Below are 18,813 nucleotides of genomic sequence, written 5' to 3'. Positions count from 1 at the left end.
CAGTGTGTATTTGTATTTTAAAGTAGTGAAACACAATGAAATCAAATCTGTAAAGTAACACCAACAGCAATAGTACTTTTGTTCTCGTCAAGAGACTTTGGAAGCAAGGGAAATAGCCAGCTGCAATCTCTGCAATATGTCATCAGCAATTCTTTTTCCCCAAACCCATCTAGATCCTGGTACTATCTAATTTAGTTTTGGATCTTTAGCGGAAATTAATAGCTATAATAATTATAATAATTATGTTAGATTTATAGAACAGCTTTCCTTCCAACAGCACAAGCCTCTTAGAGCCCTGCAGATGTTCCATAAATACATGTCCCCTAATGGAATCACAATGAGGCCATTTCTAGATGGTCTCAATATGGCTATTAAGCTTTGTGGACTGGACTGACCTGTGCACAATTGAAAAGGGGCTCTTCACACCGTGCCTTCTAGGAATGAGCTCCCCGCAGAGTTGTGTCTAGGAAAGGAATTCTATAGCCAATGTGGTTTGATGAATAAGAAGCATTTTCTATATTTTTTAATGAATGAATAGATATATAATGCTATCACAATGCTATTCACAATCAACAAGCGAATGCTGACTCTGTAGTAAATACAATATAAGGAATGGGGAATCATTACCTGAATTTCATCTTTTTTCTTTCCTCGTGTCTCTGAACTTTAAGTCCCTAAAGGCCAGGGTTTTGCCTTGCTTTGCAACTTCCCTTAGAGTAAATACAGTGACAAACTATGTTGGAGGGTTATTTTTATTATCATCCAAACAATTTTAAGGCAACACTGTCTGAACTAGGAACTGGGCTATTTTGGAAGATGCCATTTCTATTAATTTTCTGTTAAGTTTTTACTAGGTTTTTTTTTTTCTTCTTTGTAGGGATCTGGAGCTACAAAGGACCTGTGAAGTGCAAAAAAGTGTAAAAATGTATGTAATACCAAGTTTTAAGGTGGAGGGAGACAGCAGTAAGTCTCTTTCAACATCGCCATCTGGAATGGATTAGTGTTAATGAGTGATTTCACTCTTATACCATACAAAAGCATGGGCACCAGCTCCCTTCTCTCCTCCTGTGAGCAACTCTCCCTCTCATTGGGAAGGACTGACTTGGAAAACCATTTTCCCTTAAAACACGTAGTCTTTGATTGATAAAGGAGCATTCAGTGTAGCAACCCATTAAACAAACAAACAAAAACAAGCTTCACATGGGCTTGACACATGGAAGAGTGTTACCTGGTGGACTCCTGCTTGTAGATGTCAATGATATTTTCTACCAGCAGATTCCTCTGAAGTCCATATACCCCATGTCTGTCCAAAACCACTTCATGTCTACAAGATGGGCAGCGGAATCGGCCCCCTGATGCCACGGTGGTGCCTCCTCTTGTTGGCAAATACGGGTTAGAGGCCTGTTCTTGCCAAGCAAGAAAAAAGGAATTGGGTAATGCCACAAGTAGCTTCTCTGAGACTTATTTTCACTCTCTGCTACTACAAACAACATGAACTTCTACTTTAAGCTTGCCATAAGATCATCCCTCAGGGCTTTCTCAGCAAGTGTTCCAGAAACACAGGGTCAGACCTTCTCCACAGTCATCTGTGAATATACCATTGTCCACACAAAGTGCTTTTCCATCCATCATTTTCAGAACCAAAGTTCCAGCCTGAAACTCCACATTAATGTCTTTAGCAGTTACTTATTTACAGTTTTGAAACATTAAATGGTTTGATTTTTTTTAAAAAGAAACAAATACTATTCTTAGTCTTAAGATAAAACTAGATTTGGAAGTAAAGAGGAACACAAAGCAAATCATTAAAAGAAAGGTGTTTTTCTTTGAAAGTAAATGCAACCTTTTTTTTTTTTTTTTGAGATAGAGTCTCTTGCTCTGTTGTCCTGGCTGGAGTGCAATGGCGCGACGTCGTCTCACCTTGAACCTCTGCTTCCTGGGTTCAAGCGATTCTCCTGTCCCAGCCTCCTGAGTAGCTAAGATTACAGGCATCCGCCACCAGGCCTAGGTAATTTTTTTTTTTTTTGTATTTTTAGTAGAAATGGGGTTTCACCACGTTGGTGAGCCTGGTCTCAAACTTCTGACCTCAGATGATCCACCTGCTTTGGCCTCCCAAAGTGCTGGGATTACAGGCATGAGCCACTGTGCCCGGCAACCTTATAAAGTTTTTTAAAGGATTTCACCTCAATGTTAAGTATTTAATTCCAAGAGGAGTGAATCTTTTCCACCCCCTCCCCCTGACCAAATTCCAAACAAACCTACCTGGAAAATATCACTGGCACATTTCCTACACAGGTTGTGCTGACAAGGGAGAATGACCACAGGTTTTGTGAACATCTCTAAGCAGATGGGACAGATGAGTTGCTTCTCCAAGTTATCCATGGTCTGCTGCTCTTTGGAAAAAGACTTGTAATTCAGAGATGCGCTCATCTCCTTGCCGTCCCCAAGTGCGCTGCCAGGGAAGGGTGCTGCGAGTGGCTCCGGCAAGTGTTTCCTGGATATTATTCCAAGGATTGTGTGATCAAGTGTCCTTTACGTTTCTCTCGGTGGAGGACATTGTTTCAGGCCCTGGTTTGGAGTGAGTGCCAGAGCTGTTTTTAGCAGCCTTCGGTCACGTGACAGTGGGCTGACTTGTCCATATAAGCCAGTGACAGCAGGATAGATCCTGACAGGTGATGGAGAGCAGGAGTCAACATTCTTACCCCAGGGAGTGAAGAGAGTGGGTGGGAAGGAGGATTACAATCCCCATTTAGATGGGGGTTGTGAGGAGAAGGAGGTCGAAGCAGACAGTTGTCAACAACAAATGCAAATGTGCATGCCTAGCCACTGAGCCATGCCCTCTGTGAACGCTCACTGAGAACTTGGTGACGGCTTCTCCAGGAAGGGGCAGAACACAGCCCGAGAGTCTGACTGTGTAACAAACATCAGCCCTGTCTTGAGAGTATAGGAACTGAGTCGAAAGTAGCCTGATAGCACCTTCTTAGGTGAAAATGAGCAAAACATGTCTTGAAAATTGCTATTCTGGCTTCATAAGGGCAATCTTCAAAAAGACTCTCTTAATGTTAAGTATTTCATCTTTGCCAGCTGGGGTTGTGGTCTTTGAAAAATTCCAATTTAAAAGCTAAATTGAAGGCCGGGTGTGGTGGCTCAACGCCTGTAATCTCAGCACTTTGGGAGGCCGAGGCAGGTGGATCACAAGGTCAAGAGATCGACACCATCCTGGTCAACATGGTGAAACCCTGTCTTTACTAAAAATACAAAAAATTAGCTGGGCGTGGTGCCGTGTGCCTGTAATCCCAGCTACTCAGGAGGCTGAGGCAGGAGAATTGTTTGAACCCAGGAGGCGGAGGTTGTGGTGAGCCGAGATCACGCCATTGCACTCCAGCCTGGGTAACAAGAGCAAAACTCTGTCTCAAAATAAATAAATAAACAAACAAATAAATAAATAAATAAAAGCTAAATTGAAATCCTTTCACCATAAAGGTATCCACCAAATAAATACATGCACACATAAAAATTGAAAACCAGTGGATGGTCTGATTATTTGAGAAAAAAGTTATATAATAAAACAACTCCAGTATGCTGTTTTCTCTTCCACATTGCTTTCGTCTTCCTTGGACCTCATTCATCCTACACTGTCCCATCCCCCTACACACCCAAAAACACAAAGAAAATTTGACAGTCTTTTACTGATTATTTAAATTCTTAAATTATGTAATAGTTTGCAACAATAATCAGTAATGAGGTAGCAACTGACAGGGGCCTGGGGGTGGCAGATCTATTTTGCCATCCCTCGGGGCACAGATACCAGTGCCATTGTCAACTGAAGTATAAATGGAGTCCTGCTTCCACATCTGCATTTCATCCGCCTCCGAAACGCCCATACTCCCATGCATTTCCTCTTCCTCCAAGGTGACTTTTTAAACCATAGTTTCCCTGGTCATTTCTGATATTCTTGGTCTGCTCTTGAGTCATAAACTTTGATTGTGACCTTCACCATGATTTTGTGAAGCAACAGTTTAACCAATATATATTGTATTAAATATTGTTTAAATCAGATCAAAAATGAAAAAGAAATCCATGTCTGTTTATCTGTGATGAATTTGGGCTTTCTTTCTCCTTAATTTTAAAAACTCTGGACAATGAACATACTTTGTTAATGTATCTCTAGTGTGAACTTAATTACCAGTAAAGTGTAGGTCAGTGTGACTGGTTATGTTTGGTCTTAATGCTGTATGCATGGAGAGCTTATTGAGAATCTAATAAGCTCATTAACTAATAATAAGTTATATGTATTCATAAACATATCAGGGATCTTTGGAGAATTATCTTACTCCTTTCAATATTTATTTAGCAACTACAATGAGGATGGAAACTGGTAAAATTTTTTTACTGAGTTACTTCGGTTCACCCAGCCTAGGCAGTTAATTGTGTTTATCAATTCATGGGCTATGGAGGGGAGATCTGAGCACAATATGCGAGATATTTTCTAGGAAAGATTAAATTTCTACTGCAAGAGACTTTGCAATCTAAGGAAAAGCACTTAAACTAATCATGCACAGTGTAGCAGAGTCTTTTCTTTTAGAAGGAATTCATTCCTTCAAAAAACATTCATTGGATATGTGTAGTGTCTCTCCATTGTGTGAGGCTCTGGAGATTGAAAGATGAACAAGACACAGGTCATTGTCCTCAAGGAGCTCAGTCTAAGAGTGGAGATGAGACACGCACACACAGAACATAGTACACAATAAAATGTGATAAAGAGTGCGAACGAAAAAGTATTTGAGACAGGTCTCAATCAATTGAGAAAGTTCATTTGGTCAAGGTTAAGGGTACGTGCCAAGAGGCAGGTCTGTGCCTTTCTCCAAAGATGATTTCAAAGGCTTTAATATTTAAAGGGAAAAGGTGGATATTGGGGACAGAGAAAAAAAATTTTAAGTTGTGAATAGATAAGAGACAAATGGTTGCATTCTTTTGTGTCTTTGATCAGCCATTCACCAAATACATAATTTACACGTGGGGGCTGGGCAGTGGGTAGAGGAATAATAGTCATTTATGTCTTCCTTTAGCTCAGTGAGTCTGCATTTTTATATCAGAGGAAGCAATCAGATATGCATTTGTCTCAGGTGAGCAGAGAGATGACTTAGAGTTCTGTCCTTTGTCTCATGCCTGTGAAGATAAGCTGTCAGGATAAAATTCAATAAAACTGTTTTAGGGTAAAGATATTGCGGCCTGTAAGGAATTTCCCAGTGCGCAAATTGTTAGGAAGGTATGTAGCTCTTTAATTGTTGTCGCTATCTTATTTAGGAATAATGTGGGAGGCAGGTTTGCCTGATGCGGTTCCCAGTTTGACTTTTCCCCTTGGCTTAATGATTTTGGGGTCCCAAGATTTATTTTCCTTTCACAACAGCTACAGCATTTCAGGGTTGGAGGAATCAGAAGGGCTTCATGGGTAGGGGTAGCATTTGAACTGCTGCACCGAGGATCTCAGAGGGATAGATGTGGTTAGGTGAGGCATGGCTGGGGCTTTCCAAGAGAAGGCACAGAAGCAGCAACGTGGGCATGAACAGGTGTGCAGGGGATCTCAGGGCCACGGTGGCTTGAGCTGGAGTGCGGGCATGCTGCTCAAGCATTGGCTGGCCATGATACTGTGCTAAAGAGTTTTTAACACTTAATAAATTAAGCAGCAGGAAGTCGTTAAAAGTTTCTCACTGAGACACTTCCATGAGAGCAGTGGCTAGTTAGATTGATCTTGCAGTGATGATTGGGTTAGATTAGCATGAAGGTGACTAGCTAAAGGCCAGATCAGAGGCTGTTGCCAATAGTCCAGGTGAGAGGTCATGAAGCCCTGGCACAGGTGATGGCAATTGGGAAGGAAGGAGGAAACGATCCCTGGGGCTGCTATGAAAGTAGAATCCACAGAGATGACTCAGATGCCTGAGCCGATGATACAGTGAGAGGCTGCAGAGTGAGTCAGAGACAGGCAGGCTTTCTCTCAGCTTCTACATCTACCATGCTTTGTGGTCTTGGAAAGTGACCTCACCTAGCAGTATTTCAGTTCTGTCATCTGTAAGTGAGTGGGGTCCATAACCTAACTTAGCAGTATTTGTAGGAAAAAACAACTCTGAAACAGTATTTTTTTTTAAGAGACAGAGGGTCACTCTGTTGCCCAAACTGGAGTGCAGTGGCACAATCATAGCTCACTGAAACCTCAAACTCCTGGGCTCAAGCAATCCTCCCACCTCAGGCTCCTGAGTAGCTGGGACTACAGGTGTGCACCAACATGCCCGGCTAATTTTTTGATTTTTTTTTTTTTCCAGAGACAAGGGTCTTGTTATGTTGCTCAGGCTGGTCTTAAACTCCTGGCTTCCAACCGTCCTCCTGTCTTGGCCTCCCAAAGCTCTGGGATTACAGAGCTGAACTCTATCTTCCTCTCTCTTTTTTTTCTCTCTGTTCTTTCTTGCTCTCTGCCTTTTACTTTTCCTTAGAACTGTCCCTGGAGGTTACACAGGAAACCAGCATGAATCCCACAGGACTAAGAGTCCAGTTGATGAATGTCAATGAAAAAGAGTAAAACTCTGTAAAATATTGGAAAAGATTTACTCTGAGACAAATATGAGGACCTTAACATGCGATATCCCCAGGAAGTCCTGAGAACAGGTGCCCAAGGTGGTTGGGCTACAGGTTAGTTTTATAAGTTTCAGGGAGACATAAGACACCCTCCCCTCCTTTAACAGTGGTCCAGTCTCCCAGATATGTCTGGGTAAATGAGATGGGTCCCTAGGAACCTCAGTGTGCACCCAATAGTGGATGTGATGCTGAAGGGTAACAACAGAAAGAGAAGGCTTTTGACTTCTTCCAACCTGTAGCAGCCAGGCCAAATGGAACCAGGCTTTTTCAGGGGCCAGGACCCAGGAATGAGATGTAGATCTGCAATGGAACTCTAACATGACTTACCTGAAGTTAGGTCAAATTTCACAAGCAAAGGGCGCGGTCTTTACTCACTTCAGACATGAGCAGCAAACTCTGGGGTTCCCAGGTCCTGCACTTCTGAGCAACTGGCTACAAATTTGGGGGTTCCCCACTACCTCCATAGTTTGGTAGAATGACTCACAGGAAAACATTATATTTATAATTATGGTTTTATTACAGCAAAAAAGAATACAAATTAACACTGGCCAAAAAAAGAAATGCATAGGGCAAGGTTGCAGGGTATCCCAAATGTGAATTTCCATGCCATCTCCCAGTGAAGTCAGGATGCATCACCCTCCTGGCACATGAATGTGTAACAGAGTGCTGTTAACCAGGGAAGCTCACCTGAGCCTCTGTGTCCAGAGTTCTTATGGGAGTTTCATTATGTAGGCATGATTGATGGAATCATTAGCCATGTGACTGCTCTGAATCTTCAGCTTCTCCTTGCCTCCCTGGAGGTTGGACTGACATCACTTGGCTCAAAGCCCCAAGATTCTCATCTCATGGTTGGTCTTTCTGACATGGCCAGCCCCCATCCTCAGTGGTCTCACTAGCATAAACTGTCAGGGCCCACAATGAATAACAAAGGCATCTCTATCACTCGAGAAATTCTAAGGATTTAGAGGCTCCCATTGAGGGACTGGGGACAAAGGCTAGCTAAGCTCTTTGTTACACAATAAGAGCTCAGTTTGTTTTTCATCTAAAGAAGGGAGAAAAAAGGATGCTAAAATTGTTTTCACTACTATATCACCACAACAAATATGATAAATAGGTACTGAGTACCCATCACTTCATAACATAGCTCCCTGTCTCAGGTATTATCTCCACTGAGTCAATTGTGGCTGAGCAAGTTAAGTAGTTGCCCTGAGTCATGTGGCTGCTGAGTTGTGATGCAGACTGAGAGACACATCTTTTGAATACAGAGCCCATGATCTCACCCATTAAGCTGCACCACACCCATGCTTTAGAGGGGCACTGTCCATCAGAATTTCCGTTGATGATGGAAATGTTCTATATCTGTGGTGTCCAACCTCTAGCCACATGTGGTTCTTCAGTACTTGGAATGTGCATAGTGCAGCTGTGAAACTAAATTTTAAACTGTATTAAATTAAATTAATATTTAAATGTCCACATGTGGATAGTGGTTATCATACTGGACAACCAGCCCTAGACCATGAGATATAAAAAAATATTGGGGGCAAATTCAAATGCATAGGAAGAATTCACCAACAAGAACTGGGTCACCATCTTTTGGTGATTTTGTACTCTCTGGCTAGAGTGATGTGAATCCCCACTGGCTCCAGAATGGTCAGAAGAGCAGCACCAATTCTTCATTGTAACTGTCAAAATAGATCAGAGCATTTTGAGAACAGGAGACATTAGAAAATCCCAAGGAATCCTGAAGATTCCAGAACATCCTTGGCATTTCATTTACCCATGTTCTCTTTTGTCTCTTTGGGGCAGGCAATTGCAAGTCCAGGTACTTGAAAATAATCCAGGCTTAGTTTAAGGAGCCATTTGTTTATCAAACAGAACAGGGAACTTATGGTTAGATGGAGAGCAGAGCTAAAAGGAAATAAAAAACAGATATGGTTTGAAGCAAAACAGTGAGACAGAGAGAGTGCAGTCCCGGTAAAAGAGGAAACAAGAGGAGTCAGAAAACTGCTCTTGTTCCTGGCTCAGCCTCTAAGGTAGAAAGGAAGACGAATTCTTACTTTCTTTTGTCCACTGGAAGTGAGAAAGGGGGTGGCTGACTGAAGAATTAAAACAGGGAAAGAACATCTGATGATGCGGATGTGGAGGCAGAAAGTTGGTGATTGCTGAAGATGGGAGTTTGGTTGGGCTGGAGCACTAAGGCACCAGTGGACCAAGACTTTCAGGTCAACTCCAGCACCAATTAAATCTGAAAATTATTTTAATGCCATGCCAAAACAAAGGCCAACACTTAATCTTGTGCAGACCAGGTCCTCTTAAACTAAGACAGTGAGGTTGTTAATTCTTTCCTGCAATATTCATGCATGCATGCCTCTACCCGTCCATCCATCCATCCACTCCTTTTTTAGTGAGAACACCACTCCTGACCAGTGGAGAGAGGGCCACACTTCATTTGGGATTTCAATGAGCTGATGTTCAAGCACCAGGCTCTGTTACCAGTCTTGCCAGATATAACCCACCTGATGACAGAAGACATAATGTTATTTCCTTTGGTATCCTGGAGCTCAGGATGGGCCCAGATAAAGCACTTTCTAATCATTATTTGGCTTAGAAATTTTCTTCCATATAACAACTTTAAAAGTTATTCCAAAAAATACAACCTAAAACTCTTTACATACAAAGATTCTTGCCATCCCCTTGCACTAAGGACTTGACTCATGACATCTACAAAATACTTAATGTTTTCCCTCTGCCTGTGTCATCAGTCTTTTCTATTTAGCAGTCTACCTGTCAATAGGTAGCTTGGATATGTGATTTTAAAATTTTTAATGAAAAGAGACATGAAATCTAAAATCAAAGAGAAATGAACTTGAAAAGCACTTAACAGCAGTAAACACTGACATTTCTTTCATTAGGTGGTTTACAAACTTCTGCTTGGAATCTTTTGTTCATTTCATAATTACTCCTTCAAATCTGTTGTTTATAAATTTTACTTTGTCATAAAGATCTCTGAGGAAATGGTAGAAAAAGAACATATTTTGCTTTCCTTGGAACACTTCTTGGAAATAAGAAACACTCATTATACATGTGCCAGAAATAAACAGCAACAGTCGCAACAAGTAGCAAATGCTTTAGCCCAAGATCTTCCCAATGGCCCATGTCTGAACCCCACCTTGGCTCTACCTTCACCCCTCATATCCACTCCCCACTTCCCCTCCACCCCAGCCTCCCAACTGATTTCTCTAATTCACTCTTGCCCTTCTGCAATCCACTTCTTACAAGTCACCCCTTATTTAAATCCCATTAGTGACCACATTGCCTCTAGGATAAAGACATTAATCCTCTAAAGAAAATGTGGCACATATATACTGTGGAATACTATGCAGCCATAAAAAAGGATGAGTTCATGTCCTTTGCAGGGACATGGATAAAGCTGGAAACCATCATTCTCAGCAAACTAACACAAGAACAGAAAACCAAACGCTGCATGTTCTCACTCATGACTGGGTGTTTAACAATGAGAACACATGGACACAGGGAGGGGAACATCACATACAGAGGCCTGTCGGGGGGTGAGGGGCTAGGGAAGGGATATCATCAGGAGAAATAACTAATGTAGATGATGGGGTGATGGATGCAGCAAACCACCATGACATATGTATATCTATGTAACAAACCTGCATGTTCTACACATGTACCCTAGAACTTAAAGTGTATGTGTGTGTGTGTGTGTGTGTGTGTGTGTGTGTGTGTGTGTGTATACATTAATTCTCACTGTGGTCCCAAGACCTGATGTGATCTGGCCCTTGCCTATCTCTGACTTGCACTATCCAAAGAAATAAGATGTATGTGACAAATATGAACCATATACATGATTTTAAATTGTGTAGTAGGCACATTTAAAACATCTAAAAACTAATTTAAAAAAATAATATTATATTTTACTTAACCCCAGAACATCTAAAATATTATCATTTCAACATGTAACCAATATTTTTTAAAGTGAGATTTGCATACAGAGACACTTTTCCCTCTTCCTTTCCTATATGGAGGTCTTTTACTTCATTTCTTTTGCTTTATTGCCCTGGCGAGAGCTGAAAACTCAGAATGAACGCCGTTGCTTTGGTCTTGATCTTACGATGAAAGCACTGTTCTTTAATATTAAGTATAATGTAAGCTGCATGTGTCTCACTGATGTCCTTTATCAGGTTGAATAAGTTCCCTTCTCCTCCAATTTGCTGACAGTTTTAAAGAGCAGGAATGGATGCTGAATTTGGTCGAACGCTTTTTCTGCATCTGCTGAGATAATTACATGATTTTTTTTTCTTTAATCTGTTTAATGTTGTGAATTTGAATGTTGAGCCAGTCTTGTATTCTGAGATAAATCTCACTTAGTCATGATGTATTTTCCTTTTTATATGTTGTTGGATTTACTTGGCTACAATTTTGTTGAGAATTTTTGCATCTATATTCATAAGCTATATTGGTCTATAGTTTTCTTTTTCTGCAATGTCTTTCCCTGATTTTGGTATCAGAGGCTTCATAGAATGAGTTGGAAAGTACTCCCATTTCACCAATTTTTTTTTTGGAAAAATGTGTGTATTTTTTTTCTTTCTTAACTGTTTGGCAGAATTCACTACTGAAGCCATCTGGGCCTGGTGTTCTCTTTATGAGAGAAATAAGTTACAACATGTAAAGTACCGAGAGCTGTGATTGGCTTGTAGGAAGTGCTGGGTAGATGTGAGCTGTTACTTTTTTTAAAGTCATCCATATTTCTAATTTTAAAACAATGTTTATTTCAGAAAACTTAGAAAATAGTTTAAAATCTTAAGGAAAAAAATACTTCAGTAATCATATTACCAAAGATCACTACTGTTAACATTTTAATGCATGTTTCCAGTCTTTTTATTTATTTATTCTGAGACAGGGTCTCCCTTTGTCGCCCAAGCTGGAGTGCAGTGGTGCAATCACCTCTCACTGCAGCCTCGACCTCCTAGGTTCAAGAGATCCTCCCACCTCACTGTCCTAAGCAGCTGGGATCACAGGGGCACGCCACCACACACAGCTAATTTTCGTATTTTTGTAGAGACATGGTTTCACCATTTGCCCAGGCTGGTCTCAAACTCCTGAGTTCAAGGGATCTATCTGTCTTGGTCTCTCAAAGTGCTGGGATTACAGGCATGAGCCACCATGCTGGCCTGTTTCTAGTCTTTTCTATAAATAACTTGTGCTTGTTTATATTGCTTATTGTTTATATTGCTCTATATCTACTTTGTTTGCTTAGCATTTAACTGTTAACATTTCCCATGTCAATACAAGTTCTTAACAAATACAATTTCGAGGGCTATATATATTTCATTACGTGGCCACACCATAATGTATCTAACCATCATATTGTGTTTTTAGAATTGTTCTTCCTACTTTCCTTACACAGTAGATCCAAGCACCTCTTTCCAAGCACTTCCATATATATTTGTGTAAATGCATCTACAAACCCTTAGAATAATTCCCCCAGGCTTTCCCTGTGTGATGCTATGCTTGCCAGGTCTCTAGGTGCTGAAATGTGTCCAAATCTCTGCAGTTTGCCAGGGAAAGGACACTTTATGTTTATGTTTCTTCCTTCCTTGCACACTGATAACAGCTAATGCTTATTGCATGGTTACTATGTGCCAGGCACCGTACTAAGGCCTTTACATGTTATACCTTAATTAAAAGTAGGCATTATTATTAGATCCCCGTTTGAAGAACAAAGACAATGAAGCATCGAGATGTCAAGCAACCTGCCTGATCATGCAGCTAGAAGTAGCAAAGCTAAGAAAGGCCATCAGGTTTCACAGCCTGCCTGACTAACCACTATGCAGTACTGCTACCTGATTTGTACCTTTGAGCTTTGTATGTGAATTCCATTCCCCGCTTTGGGTTGCTGACTCTGAAATGTTGCTTGAGTTCTGGCCCAGGTCACCTCCCCCAAACATGTGTCCTCCACTGGGTTTTGGGTGCATTCCTTCCTATTCCTTTGACTTATTACTTACTTCTTGCTCTTTCAGTCACTTAAAGTTTCACTGCCAGTTCCTCCCCTCAGCCAGCTAGAAAACCCATAATCTCAAACTCGAAACTGCAACATGTCATCTGATAAAGGCATTCTTTTTCTTACTTTGCAAATATGTTTTTATGAACATCATGATGTTATATTTCAAGTGATTTACAATACATTCAATTAAAAAACAAAAATAATAAAACGAGGTAAAAATGGAGACCACCCTAGAAAATGAAAGATGGCAATAAACCATAGCGTGTTGTATACACTGGTGACAAAAGCATACAGGTAGCCTAGGACCCTAAAGAAATATCATTTATTTATTGCAATCCTCACAAAAGATGATACTGTATTTCTGCCTTTGTGTGGAAGATTTGTGTTTTGTCTTGTGAGAACTGTGGGGTGGCTTCAACAGCTTTTTTTTTTTCCTAGAAGATTAGGGTAGAGAAATTTTATTTCCAGAAAAGTGTTTGTGTTCTGTTCAACCTCTGAATCTTTCAGTGAGTGTGTAGATGTGTTAGGGTTTTATTCGTTTTGTTTTTGTCTTGTCTTTGCTTAACAAAATTACTCTCAAGGGCTGCCCTAGATAGAACTTTTATCCAATTAATACTCTCTCAGCGCTAGTTTCTAGTTAACTCTCCACAATTACTTCCCAGGAGGACAATGATGTTAAAACTTCCTCCAAAAGCAGCCCCTGTGTCCAGGGACTTTATCCACTCACCTCTCCAGGGCCACCTTTTGCCTTATCCTATCCACCTCAGATCTGCCCAGAGCCAGGCAGCCTGCCATGCGGACTGGAGATGAAGCCGAACAGTTCCTGCTTCCTCGGCTGAGCAAACGTCCAAAGTAATCAGCGTCCGTTTCCAAGTTCTCTGTTTCTTGTTTTGTTTTCCCTGTGGGTCTCCCCGAACTATGGGCAGCTTAGCCTCAGGTGAGTCCCTGGAAATGCAGACATCTTATTACAAATCATAAAGGATTCTGAGTGATCGCAATCTGTCGCCATTTTTGAAGCAAAAATAAACAGTTTCGTGAATTTCCCCAATTAAATGGATCTAGAAATTTAGGGCTAGTAGGATAAACTGCTAGTGCCCACCACCCCTTGTGTGGGAAGTTTTAGAGAGGTAACGTGGAGCTCACCCTTCCCTTCACACTTGCCTTTCGACTGACTTTTCAGCTCTAGTTTGAGCTTAGAGAATCGAAAGAAAAACCATACAGGACGAGGAAGAAAACTGGAGGATGCGGGCATCGATCCCGCTACCTCTCGCATGCTAAGCGAGCGCTCTACCATTTGAGCTAATCCCCCACCGCTGGGCACGGCTGGTTATCTGTTCCTCTAGAGAAGGGTCAGAGCATTGCGTGCTGAAGACAGACTTCTTTGATCCAAAGCAACAAAATAAAGGTATCTCTCCTTCGAGCCGGAATCGAACCAGCGACCTAAGGATGGCCACGGGTGTGCGCCTACAGTCCTCCGCTCTACCAGCTGAGCTATCGAAGGGAGCGAACGAAATGCCTTGGGTGCCGCCTTCTCTCATAATATTGTGTCATTTTTAGGCTTCGTGTTTTTAGTATTGTGTTCTCTCTTCGATTCCTAGGTTCCGGGAGCACCAGATACCCCTTCCCGCGGACCTCCCACCTCCTCACTGCAGCCGGTGCGAGCCCTAGGATCGCAGAAGCTGCCCGGGGCTCTGAGGAGCAGGTCCCGCCTGGCCCCTGGAGCCGGCGCTGGCTCCTGTATCACTCGGGGGCCCGGGCAATGACAAAGACGGACTAGAAACACACAGAAGCCGTGACCTGGCAGTCGCTCGGCCGAGCGCAGACCCACAGCTGCGCTGGGAACCTGCCCGAGCAGGTCTCCGAGCGGGGGAATCGCAAAAAAGAATTCCCGCGCAGGCTGGGAGGCCCAAAAGGGATAGAAAGCGCTAGACTTTCCCACTGCTCGTTGAAATGCAATGTGACATTGAAGGAACTCAAAGAAAGGGCCATAAATCATCGGAAGCTGCAAAAACCTACGCTTGTCTCCTTCGAGCCGGAATCGAACCAGCGACCTAAGGATGTCTCCTGCTGAGGAAGTAGCTACAGTCCTCCGCTCTACCAGCTGAGCTATCGAAGGGACGCGTAATTGCGCCTGCGTCCCTTGAGGTACAACACAGAAAAACCTAAGGGCCGGTCCAAGCAGCCGGAGATTGCACTGAGCATGCGTAATCCGAGGAGCGCAGAGCCCCAGAGCCGGCCTGCGTAGTGTACGCGTGCGCAGAAAGACAGCGCGCCCTGGCTCGCGTGCCTGACTGCCCTGGGAGAGGCAAGTGAACCCGTGTCTGGCGCCGGCGGTGCCGAGACCCGCGACTCCACTGTCGCCCCTTGTCGTACTTTACCAGCCTGCATTGTCCTTTAAAGTGGTTGCCGAGTGTGTTCTCAACAAGCTGTAATCCAACCGCCAGTAGGACGTTTGGCGTGACGTACCAGTGGCGCAATGGGCAACGAGTCTGACCGTGGAGCAAAAGATTGCAGGTTCGGCTCCTGCCTGCCTGGTTTGGCGTTTTTGTCCCCTGAGGTAAACCAGAAATCGTATCTCCTCTGCGTCCCCAAACCGCGGATGCAGGCAGTTTGGATTTCTACAGTGTCCGTTGCACTTTGAGCCCGGGAGGCCTTACCGGCGCTGCCAGTCCAACTCCCGCGGGGGAAGGGAAGGCCCCTAGGGCTCTCCGGACGAGAAAGCCCCCGGTTAGGAAGACGCCACTGAAGCCCGCGGTTCTGTAGACAGAGCTCGTTCCACCGCAGTTGCTTTAAGGACGTCAGTCACTAAGTTCGTAATGTCCCCTCACCAACTCCTGGCTTTGCAAAGAGAGAGGGAAGAAGATTAAGTTGACCTAAAATGTCTTTTCGATCTGGTTATTATTTTATGTTTAATTTTAACAGAGGTATTCGATTTCAGATAGGCCTATAATTCTACTTCGTAGGCCTATTTTTGTAAGGTCATAGTCAGCGTTTATAAATTGTTAAAGGTTTGCTGCCATACTCCCACTCAGTTGTTAGCACAGCTTAAAAACCATCCAGCGACCTGGGTTTTGCCTTTTAGGGGTCTTTTAACCAAGAAGGCATCATGTTGGTTTGGGCAAACGTGAGTTTCTATGTTGATATTATTACAGTAATATTTGTGGAAGGGAGTTTGGGATTATTCCTTAAATCTCCCTATAAGATAGCAATTCCCAAAAGTAAAAGCTTTAATAAAATGTAAAGTTAGGGAAGAGAAAATAGGAAGTTAGAAAAAAGAAAAGGGCTGGATTTTTAAGTGGGAAAGTGGCTTCCTTAAGACTGCAGAAACATGGGGAGGTTATTTTTGTTTCTTAGTGAATGTTTTGCCATTTTTGCATGTAACAAGCTAACATATCTTTAAAGTTATAGACCGTTTCTGAGAGTTTGAGAAAGTGACCTCTGAGAGATGGGGGAGGTGAGCTGCACCCGTCTGGCTCAAGTTCATAGACAGAACAATGTAAATTAGGCTAAGAGAAAAGAGCCTTATTTTAGTCCTACCTTCTGCTTATTTTACAAGGGTGGCAAGCAGGGCATTTATTAAATTATTATTATTTTTTATAAACAGAGTCTTGGTTTGTTACCCAGGTTGGGGTTCAGTGGTGCATTCATAGCTCACTGCAGCTCGAACTTCTGAGCTCAAGTGATTTTCCTGCCTCAGCCTCCTGGAATTACAGGCATGCGTCACCTCACCTGCCTCTGGCTTTGTTGTCCAGGCTGGTCTTGAACTCTTGGCTTCAAGTGATCCTCTGCCTCGGCCTCATAAAGTGCAGAGATTAAGGCACAAGCTACCATACCTAGCCAAGCCCCTTTCCCCAACAACCAGCCTTACTTGAGAAATAGGTTTCAGGGAGGCCAAACATGCATGATTTTTGGCTTTCTTACTTGTGACAGAAATTCACAAAAGCTAGTATAAGCAAGACATTTATTATAATGATACAGGGGTGTCCCCAGGAAACCAAGGATGAAATGTAACTAGGCCTTCTTAAAGTTTTCTCTCTCAGTGTTTCTCAGCTCCTCTCTAGTGCACACAGTTGGAAACATGGTGCTGTCCCGAACCCTAAAAGTTCTGGAGCTTTATTCTTCACAGTCTATCACACAGAGAGCTACTTCTCTTTCTCAGGCCTGACTGCCGAACTCTCCATTATTCTCGGCCTCACTTAGGTGCTCACCCACTGTGTCCAGGGATCAGGATTACATGTATGGCTGGGTGCATATGACTACACCCCCTCCTTCCCAGGAGTGATAAAAATACACGAAAAAAAATCTATTGCAACATGGAATACTACAGTAAGTGTAATCAACATACCAGAGATTTTAAATAATTTCTGGAAGGTGGAAATCAAATGAGATTATATGGACACATAATCCAAAATGGAGGGAAACATAACTCCAAATGCATATCCTGCAAGCTAGCGGAGACAAAACCATTCTCCCCATGGAGCTCACAAGAGACTGCAGTCACAGAGGCAGCAGCACAGAGGTCAGCCGCTCACAACATTGTGCAGCTGTTGCTGAATTTGTTGCCAGGGAGAGTGCGCTGGAGAATGGCTTAAGCAGAGTAGATTTGCCAGACTAGAGTCTGTGAAGTGGTATAGGGCTAGGGAGCAGGGCAGAGTAGAGCCTAATAGAGATGGAGGGAACAGGAAGGCCACCCTACCCAACTCTCAGAGTGAGTTAGTCCTTGAGTTGGCAGGTTGGGGGATCTTGGGCCAGCATGGCTATTCCCCACCCATGCACCACAAATGCAAAGCCTCATTGTCCCCAGGACACAGCCATTTTTACAGATATCAATGTATTCTTTCATGTTGTGTTTACCAGACATTTGGGAGAAAATAACAACTTAAAAAAGAAAGTCCATGACTGTAGAGCCTACTGTATATATTATTTATTGTCTTCTTATTGTCTGTTTGCCATTCCAGAGTGTGTGCTCCACCAAGATAGAGATTTGTGTCTGCTTTGCTTACTGCTGTATCCTCAGCTCTAGAACAATGACTGTCATGTAGTACAAACTAAATAAATATTTGGTAAAAGAGTAAATGTGAGCCAGGCACAGTGGCATACACATCTTATTTAATATTTATATGTGCATGGCAGCCTTTATAGGAAAAACGAAGACCCAAAGACATTAGGTCCAAAAGCTTATGTACCTTTTTAAACAAAGAATGATAAATATTAGGGATGTGGCAAGACAAAGGGGCATGGGCTGGGGATAGTAAACTGTGGGGTTTTTAGTGGCTGGGGCATTGTCCAATGTCAAAGAACTTTTTAAAAGGTAATACCTTACTGGCACATAATAAGCATAATATATGTTTCCTATTTTATCTTTGAAAGTTTTCTTAGCACTATCTAAACATCCTGGAAAATTATAGCAGGAAGTTTATGTATCAGAATTTTTAAAATCACAATTATTAGTACTAGCTACTCTAGAATGACTTTAAAAATTTTTTTTAAATCCAACTTTTCACTTGATTACTGTTGCAGTTAATGGTTTGTCAGAGAAGAGAAGGTGGCAAAGATAGCTGCCGTGATCATAAAGATCTCCTGAGTAAGGAGGTGCTGGCGGGGGTGGGAGGTCTCAGGGAGAAGGGAGGGAATAAATAGTCAGAGGGGAAGGAGTGGGAGTGAAGTAAGAGATATAGGAAGCCTTCAGATTTGCTCTTGAGGAAGTCACAGGGAATTAACAAGAGAGATTCCTTAGAGAATCTCCTGGAGTTGCAAAGGGCAATTGAAGACAGGTAGATAATAAAGGGAGTGACAGAATGAGTATATTCTCTTGAAAGTAAGAGAACTCTGGCAAAGAATTGGATGGGGAGTTGGGAGGAGAGTAGGATTCATTTTCAAGAACAAATGGAGTTGGAAACACAAGATCATCCTGGAGAGGCAATATAGTGCAGCTATTAATATCATGGCCTCAGGACCAGCCTGCTCTACTCCTTAACTGGGTAATCTTAGTTAAGTTACTTATGTGTGTTCTAGTTACTTAGTCTAAAAAATGGCACATGATGATGGTGACAGTACCTGTCTCACAGATTGTTGCATTAAATGAATCAATATAAAACTCTTAGGGCAGTGTCTGGTACTAAGCATGAACACTATTGGTTATTAATCTTTTAGATATT

General features: G+C 42.4%; 1 protein-coding gene and 3 non-coding genes across 9 annotated transcripts in view; all 4 read right to left on the bottom strand.

The window, feature by feature from the left end:
• TRIM55 (tripartite motif containing 55) overlaps positions 1 to 2,801 on the bottom strand; it is a 48,461-nt gene extending 45,660 nt beyond the window's left edge. For 2 of the 6 annotated variants that reach the window (XM_017547480.1, XM_017547475.2), the window contains exons 1-2: positions 2,260 to 2,801; positions 1,229 to 1,401 (exon numbers count right to left, since the gene is read on the bottom strand). In XM_017547480.1, the coding sequence (XP_017402969.1) occupies positions 1,229 to 1,401; positions 2,260 to 2,427 (341 nt within the window). In that variant the 5' untranslated portion in view covers positions 2,428 to 2,801. Of the gene's footprint in view, positions 1 to 1,228; positions 1,407 to 2,259 lie in introns of all 6 variants that reach the window. The other 4 variants (XM_017547476.2, XM_017547477.1, XM_017547481.2 and 1 more) reach the window with 3 other exon arrangements.
• Positions 2,802 to 13,891: 11,090 nt separating this feature from the next.
• On the bottom strand, positions 13,892 to 13,964 carry TRNAA-AGC. Its single transcript has one exon. It is a non-coding gene; the product is annotated as a tRNA-Ala (tRNA).
• Positions 13,965 to 14,067: 103 nt separating this feature from the next.
• Positions 14,068 to 14,156, bottom strand: TRNAY-GUA. The gene is given in 2 exon segments: positions 14,068 to 14,103; positions 14,120 to 14,156. It is a non-coding gene; the product is annotated as a tRNA-Tyr (tRNA).
• A 522-nt stretch (positions 14,157 to 14,678) lies between these two features.
• On the bottom strand, positions 14,679 to 14,771 carry TRNAY-GUA. Its single transcript has 2 exons — positions 14,735 to 14,771; positions 14,679 to 14,714 (listed from the first exon to the last, which is right to left on the bottom strand). It is a non-coding gene; the product is annotated as a tRNA-Tyr (tRNA).
• Between the last annotated feature and the right edge of the window lie 4,042 nt (positions 14,772 to 18,813).

This window comes from Cebus imitator, unplaced genomic scaffold (assembly GCF_001604975.1).
Source record: "Cebus imitator isolate Cc_AM_T3 unplaced genomic scaffold, Cebus_imitator-1.0 Scaffold198, whole genome shotgun sequence".
In the NCBI taxonomy this organism is placed as follows: domain Eukaryota; kingdom Metazoa; phylum Chordata; class Mammalia; order Primates; family Cebidae; genus Cebus; species Cebus imitator.
This window is presented reverse-complemented; position numbering and strand designations above follow the sequence as displayed.